Raw genomic sequence first — 19137 nt, 5'->3', positions numbered from 1 at the left:
TGTGAAACTAACCTAATAGTAAACTGAATTATTTCATTTCAAACACATTTGTGTTATAATTATCGTCTTTCCATTTTGAGGAAAAATATTTCCATGTGAAACTTACCTTATGTTTGTGGAATGTGCAATAAACAATTTTGTGTTGATGACAATTTCTGAAGAAAATGTGGGGATGCTTGTTATGTATCAATAAATGGAGTTATGGATAAAACAGGTTTGTTTTCTTATTTCTGTTCATACCACAAGTTCTTTTTCCAGAAGCATACTAACAGTACATTGAGAAATCACACAAGGTACATTCAGTCACAAATTTGTGAAATCATTCTACCTTACACTCACCTGATGGAGAAGAAAAATGTGTCCCTTCATGCAGCACAAAGATACTGAACTTTTCTGTGATGCAAATTTAGTACAACATATGACATCATTTGGAATTAAATACTTAAGTATTTCATATGTTAGAATCCTAAACATATTTGTAGAATCCTACACAAATAGGTGAATGTTGAAAATAGGTATACAATCTTCAAGATGCACGTAAATTGTGTAACACTGCTTAAAATTCCTACAGATATTGGTGAATGTTGTGACACAAATTTAAATTCCTACAGACATTGGTGAATGTTGTGACAAATTTAAATTCCTACAGATATCGTTAAAATTTGTGACACAAATTTAAATTCCTACAGACATTGGTGAATGTTGTGACACAAATTTAAATTCCAACAGATATCGGTGAATGTTGAGACACAAATTAAAATTCCTACAGATATTAAAATTCCTACAGGTATTGGTGAATGTTGTGACACAAATTTAAATTCCTTCAGATATCGGTGAATGTTGAGACACAAATTAAAATTCCTACAGATATCGGTGAATGTTGTGACACAAATTTAAATTCCTACAGATATTGGTGAATGTTGTGACACAAATTTAAATTCCTACAGATATCGGTGAATGTTGTGACACAAATTTAAATTCCTACAGGTATTGGTGAATGTTGTGACACAAATTTAAATTCCAACAGATATTGGTGAATGTTGTGACACAAATTTAAATTCCTACAGATATCGGTGAATGTTGTGACACAAATTTAAATTTAAAAAATTCCTACAGATATTAAAATTCCTACAGGTATTGGTGAATGTTGTGACACAAATTTAAATTCCTACAGATATCGGTGAATGTTGTGACACAAATTTAAATTCCTACAGATATCGGTGAATGTTGAGACACAAATTAAAATTCCTACAGATATTAAAATTCCTACAGGTATTGGTGAATGTTGTGACACAAATTTAAATTCCAACAGATATTGGTGAATGTTGTGACACAATTTAAATTCCTACAGATATCGGTGAATGTTGTGACACAAATTAAAATTCCTACAGATATTGGTGAATGTTGTGACACAAATTTAAATTCCAACAGATATTGGTGAATGTTGTGACAAAAATTTAAATTCCTACAGACATTGGTGAATGTTGTGACACAAATTTAAATTCCAACAGATATTGGTGAATGTTGTGACACAAATTTAAATTCCTACAGATATCGGTGAATGTCGTGACACAGGTAAAAGGACTTGGAGATATAGGTGAATGGTTTAAATCAGGTTTAAATTCTACAGATATAGATGAATCAAGCGGAAAATTTCTGATTACACATTTTGAAAGTGGGGACAATATTGGGCCCGTTTTGGAGTGAACCTCTCATTAATTTCTTGTTTGTTTGTGATATTGTTTGACAAACCGTCCCACCATCTCACAAACAAATGGTCTTAAATGATAACAAAATAACAGAAAAATATAAATTGTTGAGAAAAGATTTTAACTAAATCATTACTCAGTACACAATTGAGAATCGTACAAAGCCTTGACCAGAATTAATATTGTATAATTGCTGTTTTTTCCGTAAAATTCTCCAATCCAGCTTCAAGGTGGTACTGTCCAACAATAGAGAGGTTATTGTTAGCCACAGAACTGTACACAATTAAGATCAACAGATCATATCCTCCAAATGTTTATGATTAAAACTTCTTAAACAATCACATGTCAAGTGCAGGTAGCACTTTCCCGGTACATGTCCCAAAGCCAATTCTCACACCGTTGTTCTCACACCATCCTGTGAAATAAGGAAACTTCCATTAGTGGAAACTTGCAGATAAAGTCCTATCTTAGTATACAAGACAGAAAATGTCCTAATTTTAATATACCAGACAGAAAATGTCCAATCTTAATATACCAGACAGATAATGTCCTATCTTAATATATCAGACAGATGATGTCCTATCTTAATATATCAGACAGATGATGTCCTATCTTAATATATCAGACAGATGATGTCCTATCTTAATATATCAGACAGATAATGTCCTATCTTAATATATCAGACAGATGATGTCCTATCTTAATATACCAGACAGATGATGTCCTATCTTAATATACCAGACAGATGATGTCCTATCTTAATATACCAGACAGATAATGTCCTATCTTAATATACCAGACAGATAATGTCCTGATCTTAATATACCAGACAGAAAAAGTCCTAATTCTAATATACCAGACAGATGATGTCCTGTCTTAATATACCAGACAGATGATGTCCTATCTTAATATACCAGACAGATAATGTCCTATCTTAATATACCAGACAGATAATGTCCTATCTTAATATACCAGACAAATGATGTCCTAATCTTATATACCAGACAGAAAATGTCCTATCTTAATATACCAGACAAATGATGTCCTATCTTAATATACCAGACAGATAATGTCCTAATTTTAATATACCAGACAAATGATGTCCTAATCTTTATACTCCAGACAGAAAAAGTTCTGATCTTGCTTGGTCATTTTGACGAACAAGTTTGTTTAAATGATCATCATCATGTTTAAGAAACTGAAGTCTAATCCCAGGACGCTGTAAATGTTACCTGACATGATGACCTCATCTCCGTCCTGTAAAAATTTTCTAGTGACTCCGCCACCAAGTTCTATTGGCTTGGTGCCCTTCCAGCACAGCTCCAACATACTGCCAAATGAATCTGTGGTCTGCAACACATTAAGGACATAACATTTTGATGTATAATTACATCACTGATTTGAAAACAAGAGGTCCATAGGGCCTGTATTACTAACCTGGTTTTGCTTGTATGAGACTCAAACATTTATACAACATTTGTTCACCCTTTCACTACTAATGCTTCAGACCATATTTGGGCAAAATCCACTCATTCCTAAAGTTTAAGTTAAAGTTCCTGATAGTTTTGTCTGTTTCCATGGTAACTGAAGAAAATTGAGGTGACTCACCTCTCCACTGATGGTGCCTGAAGCCAGGAGGTCCCCTGGGTTAGTGTTACAGCCTGTCACTGTGTGATGAACCAGTTGTTGTTTCATTGTCCAATACATGTACTGAAACACAAAAATACAACAAAGCAAGAAATGAATGGACTATTGCAGGAATCTGAGAATTCTGAAGTCAATAATTTTTATTTTGAAACTATTTGGACCATTATGATAAATCTTCCTGACATCTGCACCATTGTTTTACCAAACTTATTTAAATAAATGTTCTACACAGAAATTTATTTTTATATGTAAATATCAGTGATAATGTTAGATAATGAAATAAAAAAAATACACTGTTTATCATAATAGGAATACTTTGTTAAAAATGTCAGAAAGATTTTCAAATTAGTTAAAACAAAATGATTGACTCCATTTTAAAATTTGGCTTTTATAAAGCCGAGAGATAGTTATTCAGCTGAGTGAAGGGAGCTCATTCACAAACCTGACATCTTGTAGAGATATGGAAGTGTAGATATAAATAGTCGTTATGAAGGGTGGAACAGAACTGGTGCTTGCAGTCTTATTGTAAAAAAAGTTATTTTTAACAGTTTTGTTGAGATATGTTCTGGAAACCCTGAAATCAGTGAATTGACAAGCTGTTTCCAAGGACACCAAAGAAATATCATAAGTGTCTGATGCTCATTAGTTTGCCTGCTGGTTTTGTTGTTGTATACCTTGTTCTAATTTCCAATTGTGACATTACTAACTGGGATTGACCAAGATTAATATGGCAGGTGTCATCGATGAAGCAAAAGACGCTTACTCTTCTAGAACACCTGGTCTCATTCTCATGTACTTTTCCAGAAGTCTCTGTGTAATTAATTCTTTTGTTCCTATTTCGACCTAGTTGAATCTTAGTTTGGACTAAGTTTATCTTGACATGTTGGTATTTTCTTTTTGTTCTTTATCACATTAAAATACCAAGAAAACAATGGCTCAAATCAACGTCTCCGTATGAATGATTAAATGAATTCAAAATAAAAATCAAATTAAAAAAAAAAAAGGGACGAAGGGGTGATAATAGTGATAATAAAATTGCAAAGTCAAAATCCAAGATGGCCACCTGTCGGCCATTGTTTTTCTGATTGGATCCAAAATCAAATGACACAACCAGGGACATAAGGTAACTGACAAAGAAATTGGAGAGAGATCCATCCAGTATTTCTTAAGACATAGTGACAACAAACTTGCAAGTTCAAAATCCAAGATGGCCACCTGTCCGCCATTTTGGTTTTGATCTGACCCAATCAATATGGTACAACTAGGGACCAAAGGGAACCTACATATGAAATTTGAGAAAGATCAATCCAGTGCTTCTCAAGAAATAATGATAACAAAAATTGTTTGTGGATGGACAGAGCGCAGACGGACCATGGACATGCATGCACATCTACATCACATGGCTCTCTAACTTTCCTGTGTGGTTTCTTTGATATTTGTTCACAAAGTTAAGGAGTCGTCTGGATAGTTTTTACCAATAGGCGGACAGACAAGCTGATACCGGTATAACCCACCCACCCCGACTTCGTGGGGAAACAGGGAGTTTATAACCTGGTAGTTTAGGGTGAATGATTTATAAACTAAATGTTATATGTGCAGATAGTGGGCTAAATAATCAATATGCAGCCACACAGATCAATACAACACTAACATAAGGCTGAATCACTACTCTCCAGGCTATTTTAGACCCAAAGTTTCATTTTGTAATGAAATATTGAAATCTTTGGAGTCCCTCCAGATGGGACTCTTCCAGATTTCCCTGTATATAATTAGATGTACAAAGCGATGAAGTTGACTATAATTTTTGTTCTGAACACTGAATTATAAGATCATATAAAACTGACAGATATGGTCGTAGTTTACCTTGTAGTTGCTCCTGCAAAGAACATGTGGCTGACTGAGGCCGTCACCTATTAGAGTAAAATCAAACAGGTTTCAAACATAAGACAAATACAATCTGATATTTGTGGTATTGTTGATAGTTATTTTTGTGATAATTGCTTTACATCCATTACACACATGCTTTGGTGAATAGATCTTAGATATATTTCTGTATGAGTCAACAGATCTTAGATATATTACTGTACGAGTCAATAGATCTTAGATATATTTCTGTATGAGTCAATAGATCTTAGATATATTACTGTAGGCGTCAATAGATCTTAGATATATTACTGTACGAGTCAATTGACTGTACGAGTCAACAGATCTTAGATATATTACTGTACGAGTCAATTGACTGTACGAGTCAACAGATCCTAGATATATTACTGATCTTAGATATATTACTGTACGAGTCAAAAGATCTTAGATATATTACTGTAGGAGGCAACAGATCTTAGATATATTTCTGTATGAGTCAATAGATCTTAGATATATTACTGTAGGAGTCAATAGATCTTAGATATATTTCTGTATGAGTCAATAGATCTTAGATATATTACCATATGATTCAATAGATCTTAGAAATATTACTGTACAAGTCAATTGACTGTACGAGTCAACAGATCTTAGATATATCACTGTACGATATATATATCACTGAACAAGTCAATATATTTCTGATCTATATCTTAGATATATTACCATATGATTCAATAGATCTTAGAAATATTACTGTACAAGTCAATTGACTGTACGAGTCAACAGATCTTAGATATATTACTGAACAAGTCAATAGATCTTAGATATATTTCTGTATGAGTCAATAGATATATTACTGTAGGAGTCAAATGACTGTACGAGTCAATAGATCTACATGTTATATTGACAGCTGAATTAATGCTAACATCAATAAACAGAACAACTTGCCACCTTCAGAACCTACATAATTATGAAATTTGAAAAATATCTAAAACTAAAATAGCAAAAACAAATTTTCGGTGTCAAAATGGCCAACTGTAAGGCATATTGTTTTACCAATAAGTCCAAAAATGGACTACCAGTATGCACAACTAGGGACCAGTAAGAATCTGAATATGAAATTTGAGAAAGATTCATGCATGCCCTCTCCAGAAACAGTTATTATTAACAAAATATGACTTACAAAAAATTGAAATGGCTTCCTGTCAACTATGTTGCTTTTCTGACCTATCCCAAACTGGCCTTTGCATCATTAGGAACAAGTTGTGTAAGCTGGTACAGTGTTACAAGATGTGAAAGAAATCTCACTTCATCAGTACTAATTAAGTGACACATATGTGTATGATTTAGCACTATCAGTTGCTTACGATGGTCATGTACAGCCTACTACTAACCGGACACCAAGACTACTCACAGGACACCAAGACTACTCACATGACACCAAGACTACTCACAGGACACCAAGACTACTCACAGGACACCAAGACTACTCACAGGACACCAAGACTACTCACAGGACACCAAGACTACTCACAGGACACCAAGACTACTCACAGGACACCAAGACTACTCACAGGACACCAATGTTACTCACAGGACACCAAGACTACTCACAGGACACCAAGACTACTCACATGAAACCAAGACTACTCACAGGACACTAAGACTACTCACAGGACACCAAGACTACTCACAGGACACCAGGACACCAAGACTACTCACAGGACACCAAGACTACTCACAGGACACCAAGGTTACTCACAGGACACCAAGACTACTCACAGGACACCAGGACACCAAGACTACTCACAGGACACCAAGACTACTCACAGGACACCAAGACTACTCACATGACACCAAGGTTACTCACAGGACACCAAGACTACTCACAGGACACCAAGACTACTCACATGACACCAAGACTACTAACAGGACACCAAGACTACCCTTTATCTGTCAGTTATCACTCCAGTAACTAGATCTACTTTGGGAAACAATATAATTAACTAACAAAGTCAATTATTAACTATATGGTAAATATTATTAATTGAAAACATGTACTAGGATGCTCTTGCGTATATACAATCATTAAGCATGTTTAGCGTTGATCGCATTTGTTATTTAATCAAACAATTTGGAGTTAAAATCAAATGTACGTAATGGTGTCAGCAGAAAATTAACACCTATGGTTTGCTCCATGTCTGTCGCACATCAAACAATAGACCTTTTCATGACTGGATCAGTCACCGATGTGATACTCAATCTTGTCATGCCTGGATCAGTCACCATAGTGATACTCACTCTTGTCATGACTGGATCAATCACCATAGTGATACTCACTCTTGTCATGATTGGATCAGTCACCGATGTAATACTCAATCTTGTCATGACAGGATCAGTCACCGATGTGATACTCACTCTGGTCATGACTGGATCAATCACCATAGTGATACTCACTCTTGTCATGACTGGATCAGTCACCGATATGATACTCACTCTTGTCATGACTGGATCAGTCACCATTGTGATACTCACTCTTTAGGTTGACCTGTAGATTGATGTCAAAGCTATATGGGTCCTCATGTTGAAGGTACGGTAGGGGGACTGGATTCTGGGGCATGTTTGGAACAGTAAAAGATTTGAGGGCATCCATAGTCACCACCCAGGGGGAAATAGTTGTTGCAAAGTTCTTTCCCAGGAATGGGCCGAGCGGAACGTACTCCCACTTCTGTATGTCTCGAGCTGTTACAAGAAATATAAAACATTTACAAAAACTCCGAGGAATCACGCAACCAGCATCAATATTAACGAGACACAGAAAACATTTAACATTGAAATATTGAGAAGTCATGGAAGAGTCTTGCATTTAGGTAGCAGTACTGAAATGTAAGTAGTTTGTTACCATGACTATGTTGTGTTCAGAAATAAATTTCTTCTAGAAAGTTGTAGTGTTAGGTTGGAATTAGCAGTATTTTTGCATTTTTAGCATTTTTTCAGCAGGTAACCATCACAATCAAATGTCAGAAATCAGAGGAAATTTTTTATTTACATAAATTTCATCTCTCTGCTGTTAATGTAATTGTTATGTAGTTCAAAAAATATATATACAGGTAATGATGTATTTTTCATAACCAATCTGCTATACCTGTATATCTCAAACATGACAAATAATTTCAGGAAAAATGCAAATTAACTTTTCCTGCTACCTTGGTTAACAGTACAACATACCGCTCCAGTCATTCATAAGTACCATCCCAAAGATGTGGTCCTCGGCTTTGTCCATGGTAATGGGCTGACCAAGCTCATTTGCTGGGCCGGTGAAGAAGGCCATCTCCAACTCAAAGTCCAACAGTTTACACTTGGTGAACACAGGTGGACTGGCTATAAAATAAAAACACTGTGTGTTAATACAGAGGGCTGCTATGTAGTGAGCGAGCTATGCTTGTGGTTACGTTGTGTCGTTAATGAATCCATACAAAATTCTAGCAATATGAAGGCATATCTACACAATAAATTTTACATACAAAAAAGACAGCTGTTAATTTCTATATATACCTAGTGTATATAATGTATCATTGATAGTTTCCAGGGTTTTCCATAAGAGCCGGTTGCCAGCCAATTTGACCGGCTACTTTGATCATTTGGTCGCCTACACCAATCCATGGCCAGTTCTGTAATAATGTTCCGTACACGACTACACGTACACGGCGGGCCAGCCTCCTGCTTTCACTACACAGCCTACTACTAACAAAATTATGGAAAACCCTGAGTTTCTGTATATGATAAAAATTCTCTTTGGTTATTTGTAAAGATGTGTAGGTATTTAGAGCAAAAACGCAAGTTGTGAGACGACAGTTGAGGATAGGACCTTAATCCTAGCAGCAAGCTTATACCACAACAGGTTTAAGGATCCACAGTGTTACTTGTGTTACTTGGCTTTAGAATTGGGTTGATCACACACTGTGATTCCATTCATCCACAACTTGTGAAAACAGTAACTTTTTAAGGAAAACGGATTATCCATCCGTCCATGTGCTTGAGTGCTTCTTGATGCTAGTGACTTTGCAAGATTTAGTCTGCTGTAGTGCATCAATAATTCCCTGAAGTTAAATTGGTGTCTGGGTCAGAAATGTCCAGATTATGCTTTAAGTGGCAAGATGTTATTTACAAAACCCTCTATCTTGAATCATATTGTAATGTTCCTCGTCCTTTGTGTTGATGCGTCATGTCAAATCTTGTTTGACCATGTGAAGTTTTTTTAATCTATTTTGTTGTCAATCAGTTTTGATTTTTCAGTCATACTGTGTTCCAATTTTGTTGATCTAGCATTAAGACTTGTGGTTAGTTTTTTTTACACGCACAAGCTTGGCCATATTGATGTTATGTGTAGTTGGAACACCATCATCAAGTTCTTTGGATTTGTATTTCCGCAATCAGTTAATTTTCTTCAGAATTGCCAAGAGATTAGCATTTTCTTGACTTTAGATTCCTGGAGTTTCTGAGACCAGTGTTTAATTATAAGTAAGATTGGGGTTTGCAATGGTTTCAATTTTGATCCAAGAATGTTCTGATGCCAAACATGTGCAGCTTCTTGATAAAAAAAAACGTTGATAGAGCGGGACGTCATTGGATTATGCATGTTGTTGAAATACAGACGGACAGGTCCCTTTAACCCCTCAATGATTCAAAGTGACAGCAGGTGAATGCAGTCAAGGATCGATGGAAACTACATATAAATTGAGGTATCCTGTCTGAATACAATAATTAACATTATGACCACTTCACAGAAGATTTCTGATCAGGAATTTTATCAGAAGCACCCAGTGAAACATTAAGAACATCTTGAGATCCATCTGTTTGTCATATCGTCTTCCGATCAGTCCCAAAATAGAAGATGTACTTTCATGCAATAACTTTGAGAAAAAGTTATTACATGGTTCCAGGATGGATGCAGAGTCTGATAGACAAAGGACAATGGAAGGATTGAACAATATACTACTTATGACAACTTACCATCATCAGGGCGGGTCTGTCCATTTGGGCGCCTGACCGGGGTACCTGATACAACCACTGATGAAGCGCGACCATGATATCCTACAGGTAAATGTGTCCTGAAACGAACAACAGCATGATGAAGCGCGACCATGATATCCTACAGGTAAATGTGTCCTAGCTGAAACAAACAACAGCATGATGAAGCGCGACCATGATATCCTACAGGTAAATGTGTCCTGAAACGAACAACAGCATGATGAAGCGCGACCATGATATCCTACAGGTAAATGTGTCCTGAAACGAACAACAGCATGATGAAGCGCGACCATGATATCCTACAGGTAAATGTGTCCTGAAACGAACAACAGCATGATGAAGCGCGACCATGATATCCTACAGGTAAATGTGTCCTAGCTGAAACAAACAACAGCATGATGAAGCCCGACCATGATATCCTACAGGTAAACGTGTCCTGAAACGAACAACAGCATGATGAAGTGCGACCATGATATCCTACAGGTAAACGTGTCCTGAAACAGACAACAGCATGATGAAGTGCGACCATGATATCCTACAGGTAAACGTGTCCTGAAACAGACAACAGCATGATGAAGCGCGACCATGATATCCTACAGGTAAACGTGTCCTGAAACGAACAACAGCATGATGAAGCGCGACCATGATATCCTACAGGTAAACGTGTCCTGAAACAGACAACAGCATGATGAAGTGCGACCATGATATCCTACAGGTAAACGTGTCCTGAAACAGACAACAGCATGATGAAGCGCGACCATGATATCCTACAGGTAAATGTGTCCCAAAACAGACAACAGCATGATGAAGCGCGACCATGATATCCTACAGGTAAATGTGTCCTGAAACATGATGAAGCACCATGATATCCTACAGGTAAATGTGTCCTGAAACAGACAACAGCATGATGAAGCGCGACCATGATATCCTACAGGTAAACGTGTCCTGAAACAGACAACAGCATGATGAAGCGCGACCATGATATCCTACAGGTAAACGTGTCCTGAAACAGACAACAGCATGATGAAGTGCGACCATGATATCCTACAGGTAAACGTGTCCTGAAACAGACAACAGCATGATGAAGCGCGACCATGATATCCTACAGGTAAACGTGTCCTGAAACAGACAACAGCATGATGAAGCGCGACCATGATATCCTACAGGTAAACGTGTCCTGAAACAGACAACAGCATGATGAAGCGCGACCATGATATCCTACAGGTAAACGTGTCCTGAAACAGACAACAGCATGATGAAGCGCGACCATGATATCCTACAGGTAAACGTGTCCTGAAACAGACAACAGCATGATGAAGCCCGACCATGATATCCTACAGGTAAACGTGTCCTGAAACAAACAACAGCATGTCTAAGTAAGCCTGAACTTGTTCACTGTCTTCAGTTCTCAATACAAATTATTATGATCACTGAAAAATCCCTGATGCATCTTTATGCGAGGCCCACCTTTATTCAATCTTTATTTGTTCTTGAAAGGGTTTTGACCATAACTTTGGTATTTCAGGGCTCTCGATCTGCCAAATTTGGGGCCGAATTCCCAATGAGAAATAGTATCTTCCCAATTCTTAGGAAAATGCCGTTATTTTTCCCAATTCTAAGGGCCCCAGGCCCCAGTCCCAAAATGGGGTGTGAGAGCCCTGTATTTATTCTGTTACATCTTAATTTATATAGCACAACCACCCAGATGGCACCGCTCAAATATGTACCGATACCCATCATTTCGGCAGTTGAAAGTACTTGTTACACATTGTGATCAGCCATGTGGTACATGTTAAGACAAAGTTTTACACAATGAAAAATCTAGTTAAAGGTAACAATTGACTAGTTACTTATGGGCTATGAATCATTTCGGAAAATGTCATTCAGGATTGTTTACGGAGGGAAGACAGACCATATATGAAGAGTTATTTGAACTGCCTGCCATAAATGACGTAACAGAAATATGGTTGAGTGAACAATTATATAATAATTAAAACATTTCTGAATATTCTAGGAACATTTTGATAACAATGTTCAGTTCAGTTTTTCAACATTTCCACACAATTTCAACTGATTTACACCAGTGAAATTAGAGAAAAGATTATATGTGAATTTCGGACAGCAGGGCCATCTAGGAATCACTTCAAGCAAGTTTGAGCTTAATCGTATTGTTGGAAATTGAGAACAATTTTAAAACGTAGAAAGTTTATGCATGTTGAAAGACAAAACATTATATGGTTATAGGTCACTTACCCTTAGAGTCAGGTGACCGAAAAAGTAATGTAAATTTTTGCGTATAGTGCGCACTTTTTCAAGCTAAAACTGTGGTGTCAAAAAGGGGGTGCGCATTATACGCAGGAACATGCCATTCTTGGGGTTATCATTCCCGAGTTCTGCGTCCGCCATATTGAATTACCTCCTTTCACATAATTATATGTCAAAGTCGTCGGTCATATATGATAGTTTGGAGATAAAAACAACAACAAAAATAAAATAAAATAAATTTCGAATGTTTTAATCATCTGCCATTCACGCTAGCATTACGGTAAATCTATTTTTCTACTCAAGAACATTAATCTTGTAATTTGGTCTTGGAACTTAGTTCCTGTGGCTGTTATCAGTGATGTTCCTTTGTTTTATCGACAGATCTACGGTTGTTTTGTGGGATTGTTTAATTCCTTATTGTAATGTTAATGGGGGTAACTACATGTAACAATCTATAAACAACACACATGTTTTTGTTTTATTTTATGTTCATTAATAAGTCCATATTCATGAACAAATTATGAGTATAAATATTTTCATTCACAAATCTTAGAGGAACATTCTACTTCTGTATCTGTCTATTGCAAACTGCTGGGTGTCACCCTCATGTACCATTACATTCTGAAGGCAATGAAAAGCTATTAAACCTACCAGTTTGGCATGAGTGCATTCTCAGGTCCTCTAAACATACAGCCTACATTGTATGCATGGTTTTTGGACGAGTAGAAGTCGGTGTAATCACCTGTGGAGATAGAAATGCACAAACTCAATCAAAACAGAAAAAGTCACAACAAAGTCTCAGTCAGCACCCCAAAACAGTCAAAACCCAGTCACCGTAAAACCTTTGTCACAACACAGTCTCAGTCACCACCCCAAAATCAGTCAAAACCAGTCACCGTAAAACCTTTGTCAAAACACAGTCTCAGTCACCACCCCAAAACAGTCAAAACCTAGTCACCGTAAAACCTTTGTCACAACACAGTCTCAGTCACCGTAAAACCTTTGTCACAACACAGTCTCAGTCACCGTAAAACCTTTGTCACAACACAGTCTCAGTCACAACCTGTTTTGTTTTCTCTGGTTACTACCAAATTTGAACAGGCATATTTACTGTAATTTTCTGAGTATAAACTGGGCCATATCTTGAGATGAATTTGACTGGCTATCTTCTGAGTCAGGTTGTAATTTTATTACATACTGTACAGCTGTATGCTGCTTTTTGTCTCTCACAATGTAAAGCAAACACTATTTTGGATTTTCTTATGTAGAAAATGTCAATTTAACACAACATTTTCATTATTCTTTAAAAAATAATAAATGAATTAAAGAAAACACTAGGAGTAGCACTCAGTGACAAAATTACAAGAACATCTGTGTATTTCACTTGGCAACAGTGTATTTCGCTTGGCAACAGTGTATTTCGCTTGGCAACAGTGTATTTCGCTTGGCAACAGTGTATTTCGCTTGGCAACATTATCATTCACGTAAGTGCAACCATATCTATATTTTACCCTTATAATACACCAGCAGATTTCAATGTATGACTCCAAACTTCTACAGAATACTTAAATATATCTAATTGTGATCCTGCAGATTATCCACCAGTAAAACACAGAAGATCATGGTTTAGACCTAGGGGGAATCTACATAGGAATTTGATAAAGATCCATTCGAAGTACTTCTGAAGAAGTAGTAATTAACGCAACAGATGAATCACACCAGATGATGGGTGCTAAAATGTCTTCCCATGTAAAATATTTAAAGACGTGACAATTAGAAAGGCTGGATACCATACCTATTCTGGCTGGGAGATGCATCCGTGCTGAGTGCTGGGGTACAAATGCTCTGAAAGTAAACATAACCAGACAGTAAATCTAACCTTTGTAAATATGTACATCATTTTGATACTTGCCCAAATATGGCGATAATCTTTCTCAATGAAGCAGATAATCGACCTTGGCATTAGAGAAATTTATAATCATGACTTACTCAAATCTGTTAACGAAATTAATAATACAGTGTACACATCTGTCTATAGCTCTATAATACATTGTACACATCTGTCTATAGCTCTATAATACATTGTACACACCTGTCTATAGCTCTATAATACATTGTACACACCTGTCTATAGCTCTATAATACATTGTTCCCACCTCTCTATAGCTCTATAATACATTGTACACACCTGTCTCTAGCTCTATAATACATTGTACACACCTGTCTTTAGCTCTATAATACATTGTTCACACCTGTCTATAACTCTATAATACACTGTACACACCTGTCTATAGCTCTATAATACATTGTACACACCTGTCTATAGCTCTATAATACATTTTACACACCTGTCTCTAGCTCTATAATACATTTTCTACACTTATCTGTGACTCTATATTACCACACCTGTCTCTAGCTTTATAATACATTGTACACACCTGTCTCTAGCTCTATAATACATTTTCTACACTTATCTGTAACTCTATATTTCCACATTTCCACACCTGTCTCTAAGGCTACTGTTGTCCCTAAGGATAGGCTCATCAGCAGATAAAAGTTTCTGCAATGTTTCTCTGGCTTCCTTCCAAGCTGGACGACCAAGGCTCATAAAAGCATTCAATGTTGACTTGAAATAAGAGACAAAAAATATAATTAAACAATCAGAGTAGGTAACAAATATTTTTTTTATCATTTTCCCTATGTTTTAATGAGAGATCCTCGTGGGATCTTAGTGTCTACTATTATAATCATAAAGGATAGATAAATGCATTTTATATCATGAGACATATCTAAGTTATAAATGTGAATAAATACTTATAGACAAAATGATTGAAGAATCTTTTACTGAACCTGTCACCTAGATATTGACTAAGGTTGTTATGACAGGGCTCTCACACCCCATTTTGGGACTGGGGCCCGGGGCCCTTAGAATTGGGAAAAATAACGGCATTTTCCGAAGAATTGGGAGAACTTGGGGTCTAAATTGGGAAAAAAAGATACTATTTTGCATTGGGAATGGGGCTGAATATCGGGCCAAAATCTGGCAGATCGAGAGCCCTGTATGACCATACAATGCTTGACATAAATCCTTACAATAATCTATGAGTTGTTCACTACATTTGATCGCCATCACTGACTTTGATTCCAGCAACATCTGGAGTTAAAACATCTTCAGACACAAAGTTCTCTATACAGAGGATAAATAATTGAAATAGTGTTCAACTATTTAAACAAGGATTAGATGTCTCAACAGTTCTCTGTGGTTGATCTTCTCTTATAAGCCTCCAAAGGTTTCAGGAGTTAATTTGTACACAATTATCTATAATTTCATGTTGGTTTTGATAAACGCTGTTGTGATAACCACACTGATATATGATACTAAATTGCACAACCTGAAAATTATAACATATCAAACAAGTCCTTCTCTAGAAATCATCAAATAAGCCAAAACACTTTTTCTAAAACTAAAAGGAAAAATTAGCCCTTGCACAATACCTCACTGAACACAGACTGCTGGCTCTGAAGAATCGGACCATCAAACAGATGCCTGATTACACTAAGGTCCAAAATCTGATCACCGATAGCAACCCCAAGCCTCGGTGTTGGCTGAAACAAAGAACAGTGTTAATCAGCAAGGGATCGGAACGATAAGTATAAGAAGCAAATTTCTTGACTATCAGAAGATCGCTTCAATTCAATTTCAATTTATTTATTTCTCTTTAACCATACAGTACAGAGAAAAGATATAAAAACAAAGTTAAATAAAGTTCTTCAGCCAGATGGTAAGTATGAATACATACATTGTATACTATGTACATGCAACATAAGTAATGATATAATAAGTTTGTATACATGTTATTACTTAATGATTAATATATCGTATATATATATATATGTACATGTATACCATAACATATCATTGCACAGTACAAGTGATACCATTCAAATATATACAAATTAATCATAAATCATATTTGTCATGCCAAATGGAATCAGATTGTATTAATTAATATGTACAGAACTTACTGAACATACAAGTATACTGAGCAAGTTTCTTAAAAATCAGACAACTCCTTCGGAAGATATAGTGTTGAAGGTAAAAATTAACATTGCAGGGCTCTCACACCCCATTTTGGGACCGAGGCCCGGGGCCCTTAGAATTGGGGAAAATAGCAGCGTTTTCCTTAGAATTGTGAAAACCTGGGGTCGAAATTGGGAAAAAAAGATACTATTTTGCATTGGGAATGGGGCCGAATTTCAGCCCCAAATCTGGCAGATCGAGAGCCCTGCATTGATATACATGTACTGTTAATCCTTGAAATTCAAGATACCTGGACAGTGGCCATTTTTAATATTTTTCTTTGAAATATATATTTAGGAAAATAACTGTAGACAGCTACAAATCCAGAAATTTGGTCCGGATCTGTTCCTATTTTGATAAGTGTATCTACTTCCTGTTTGACCATTATCAGGTTTTTGTGGACAACCAAACATGCTTGAAATTTAAGTCAACTTTTCACTGAGTGAAATATTTGTTTAATCTGATATTTTACTCATGATGCCAACTTAGTTGTATGTTAAGGACTGATGTGGTTAAATTATTGGTATTGATTGCGGAATGCTTGCACATGGTTACATCATAAAGATTGTTTTCAAATCATTTTCTTGTTGAATTTGTTATTTGATGGAATTGTTAGTATAAACATGGTATTAACCACTTTATTATCTGTAAAAAGACATTTACCAGGGCCTACTCCAGAGTCCTGACCAATGGTCTAACATTAATAAGTTAGGGAACAATCGGCCATGTACCAGTGTGCTCCCAAGCATAGCGGTCAGCAAGGTTTAACTTGAATTGGGTGACACTAATTAGATAATTAAGCTGTGTACTCATCTAGCCCGGCCTTAATTACGTGGCCAGGTGGTCAGCCTTACCAATTTGAAAAAGATAGCAAAGTTATTGATGACCTACCTAGCAGATCTCTGAAACTGAGAGATTACCCCAACTTTGATCCATGTGATCGGGAGGCGGGGATAGGGAGTGAAAATCGAGAAACTCCTGACTTAATCGGAAAAGTTGGCAGGGAAGAAATTATAATCCAATCCTTAAGAGCTACCATAGCAAACCACCAGTAGCAGTTCCAAGTGCCTCTTGCATGGTGTAAAGCATCATATTAACCAATAATGATGCATGCTTTAACAGATGTCTCTAGTTTAATAAATAGAATTTTTATTACTCATGAACATAGAGCCATTATGCATTTCATAGAATAATATATAATTTTTGTGCAGTTCATGTTGGAAGCACTTTGAAAGATATTGTGAGAGCAGAGCTTTTATGCTCTGCTGTCACCCAACTGTAGCTCTTTGATGACAAGAGTATGGGAGAGAACTAAAAGACTTGACAGAGTTACCTCCCTTCCCATAAGTGTTGCCTTTGTTAAAATTTTAATTTTCAATACCATTTTGTAATAAGCAAAGTAACAAACTAAGATGCAGAACTATGTAGATCCTGTTATATACTCACAACAGCGAAAAAAAGTATATTGTAAATTGGTTCTTAGATACTGTGACCCTGGTAAAATAAGCAAAATCCTGCTAGGCTAGAGCGAACGTCTCTTTACCTCAATAATTTGAGCGCCAGACTAGTAATCCAGAGGTCCCAAGTTTGAATCCTAGCAGAGGCAATGAAATATGTAATTACTTCTGTTATAATACTAAGATATTTGCTTAGCCAAAGCACCTACTGTAAATCATTCTGTGAATTGATAAAAATTACATTCTTGAATAAGTCCTGATTTCACCCAATTCACATACACAAGTTGGAAAATGTTTACAGTAAAGCTTTTGTCTTAAATAATTTAATGGATGAATCTACCCTGATCTATAGTCTTTGTGTCATATATCTTCACTGCGGGTTATCAGAATATCGTTATATTTGCTCCATGCTCACTAATCGTTATGTTCATCATGTATTGACTAGCCTACGTGCAGTACTTCAAGCTTTAGGTTTAAGCAAATATTAATGATCTGGTTTCATGTTGTCATTACGACAATGCAATGGTCAAACCATCATGTTTAGTTCCGTACATAGGCGTATCTAGACAATACATGATGATGCATAACGATTAGTGAGCATGGAGCAAATATAACGGTTTCCGACTTAGCTGTTCGCCGATTTCGATTGGTTAATCCGGACCTGTTCAAGGACACACCTCCAATGGCTTCTTGCTGATGGCAAATTTACATTTCCTGTAAGTCGTACTTACATTGTCGGGGGTCGAGAATACACCATACGGGATATTCTGTATGGGGAAGTCACTGTCGGGGCTAACAGGTATGTAAGACATCGTCATTTGGGGGGAAATCCGAGAAGACACAACCGACCCGAAATGCTACCGGTACACACGTGGAGGAAGCTGCTGTTTGTATTGATTAGCTTTAGTTTCGTATGTTCTTATTTTCGAACATTTTTATACAGATGCTACACACATGTATCGTTTTTACAATTATGAAACACCAAAACTGAATAGAAATTAATGTATCAGTTTGATTCTTCATTTCATGGATGTTTATTTATTTCATTTAATGCGAAACAGCGACATAAATTGTTTATGTTTAC

The 19137-nt window shown here is 36.4% G+C and overlaps 1 protein-coding gene across 1 annotated transcript; it reads right to left on the bottom strand.

Moving 5' to 3' along the window:
* Nucleotides 1–1811: 1811 nt before the first annotated feature.
* LOC132554828 (fumarylacetoacetase-like) lies at nt 1812–18929 on the bottom strand. The gene is made up of 12 exons (XM_060219151.1): nt 18785–18929; nt 16011–16121; nt 15020–15141; nt 14311–14360; nt 13167–13257; nt 10233–10330; nt 8448–8600; nt 7755–7961; nt 5220–5266; nt 3318–3419; nt 2942–3059; nt 1812–2124 (listed from the first exon to the last, which is right to left on the bottom strand). The coding sequence occupies exons 1-12, from the start codon at nt 18869–18871 to the stop codon at nt 2048–2050; spliced, it is 1263 nt and encodes a 420-aa protein (XP_060075134.1). The 5' UTR covers nt 18872–18929; the 3' UTR covers nt 1812–2047.
* Between the last annotated feature and the right edge of the window lie 208 nt (nt 18930–19137).

This window comes from Ylistrum balloti, unplaced genomic scaffold (assembly GCF_031769215.1).
Source record: "Ylistrum balloti isolate Yb309-2 unplaced genomic scaffold, AGI_CSIRO_Ybal_v1 Utg370448, whole genome shotgun sequence".
Taxonomy (NCBI): Eukaryota; Metazoa; Mollusca; class Bivalvia; order Pectinida; family Pectinidae; genus Ylistrum; species Ylistrum balloti.
The sequence above is the reverse complement of the archived record's forward strand: the minus strand, read 5'-3'. Positions and strand labels throughout refer to the sequence as shown.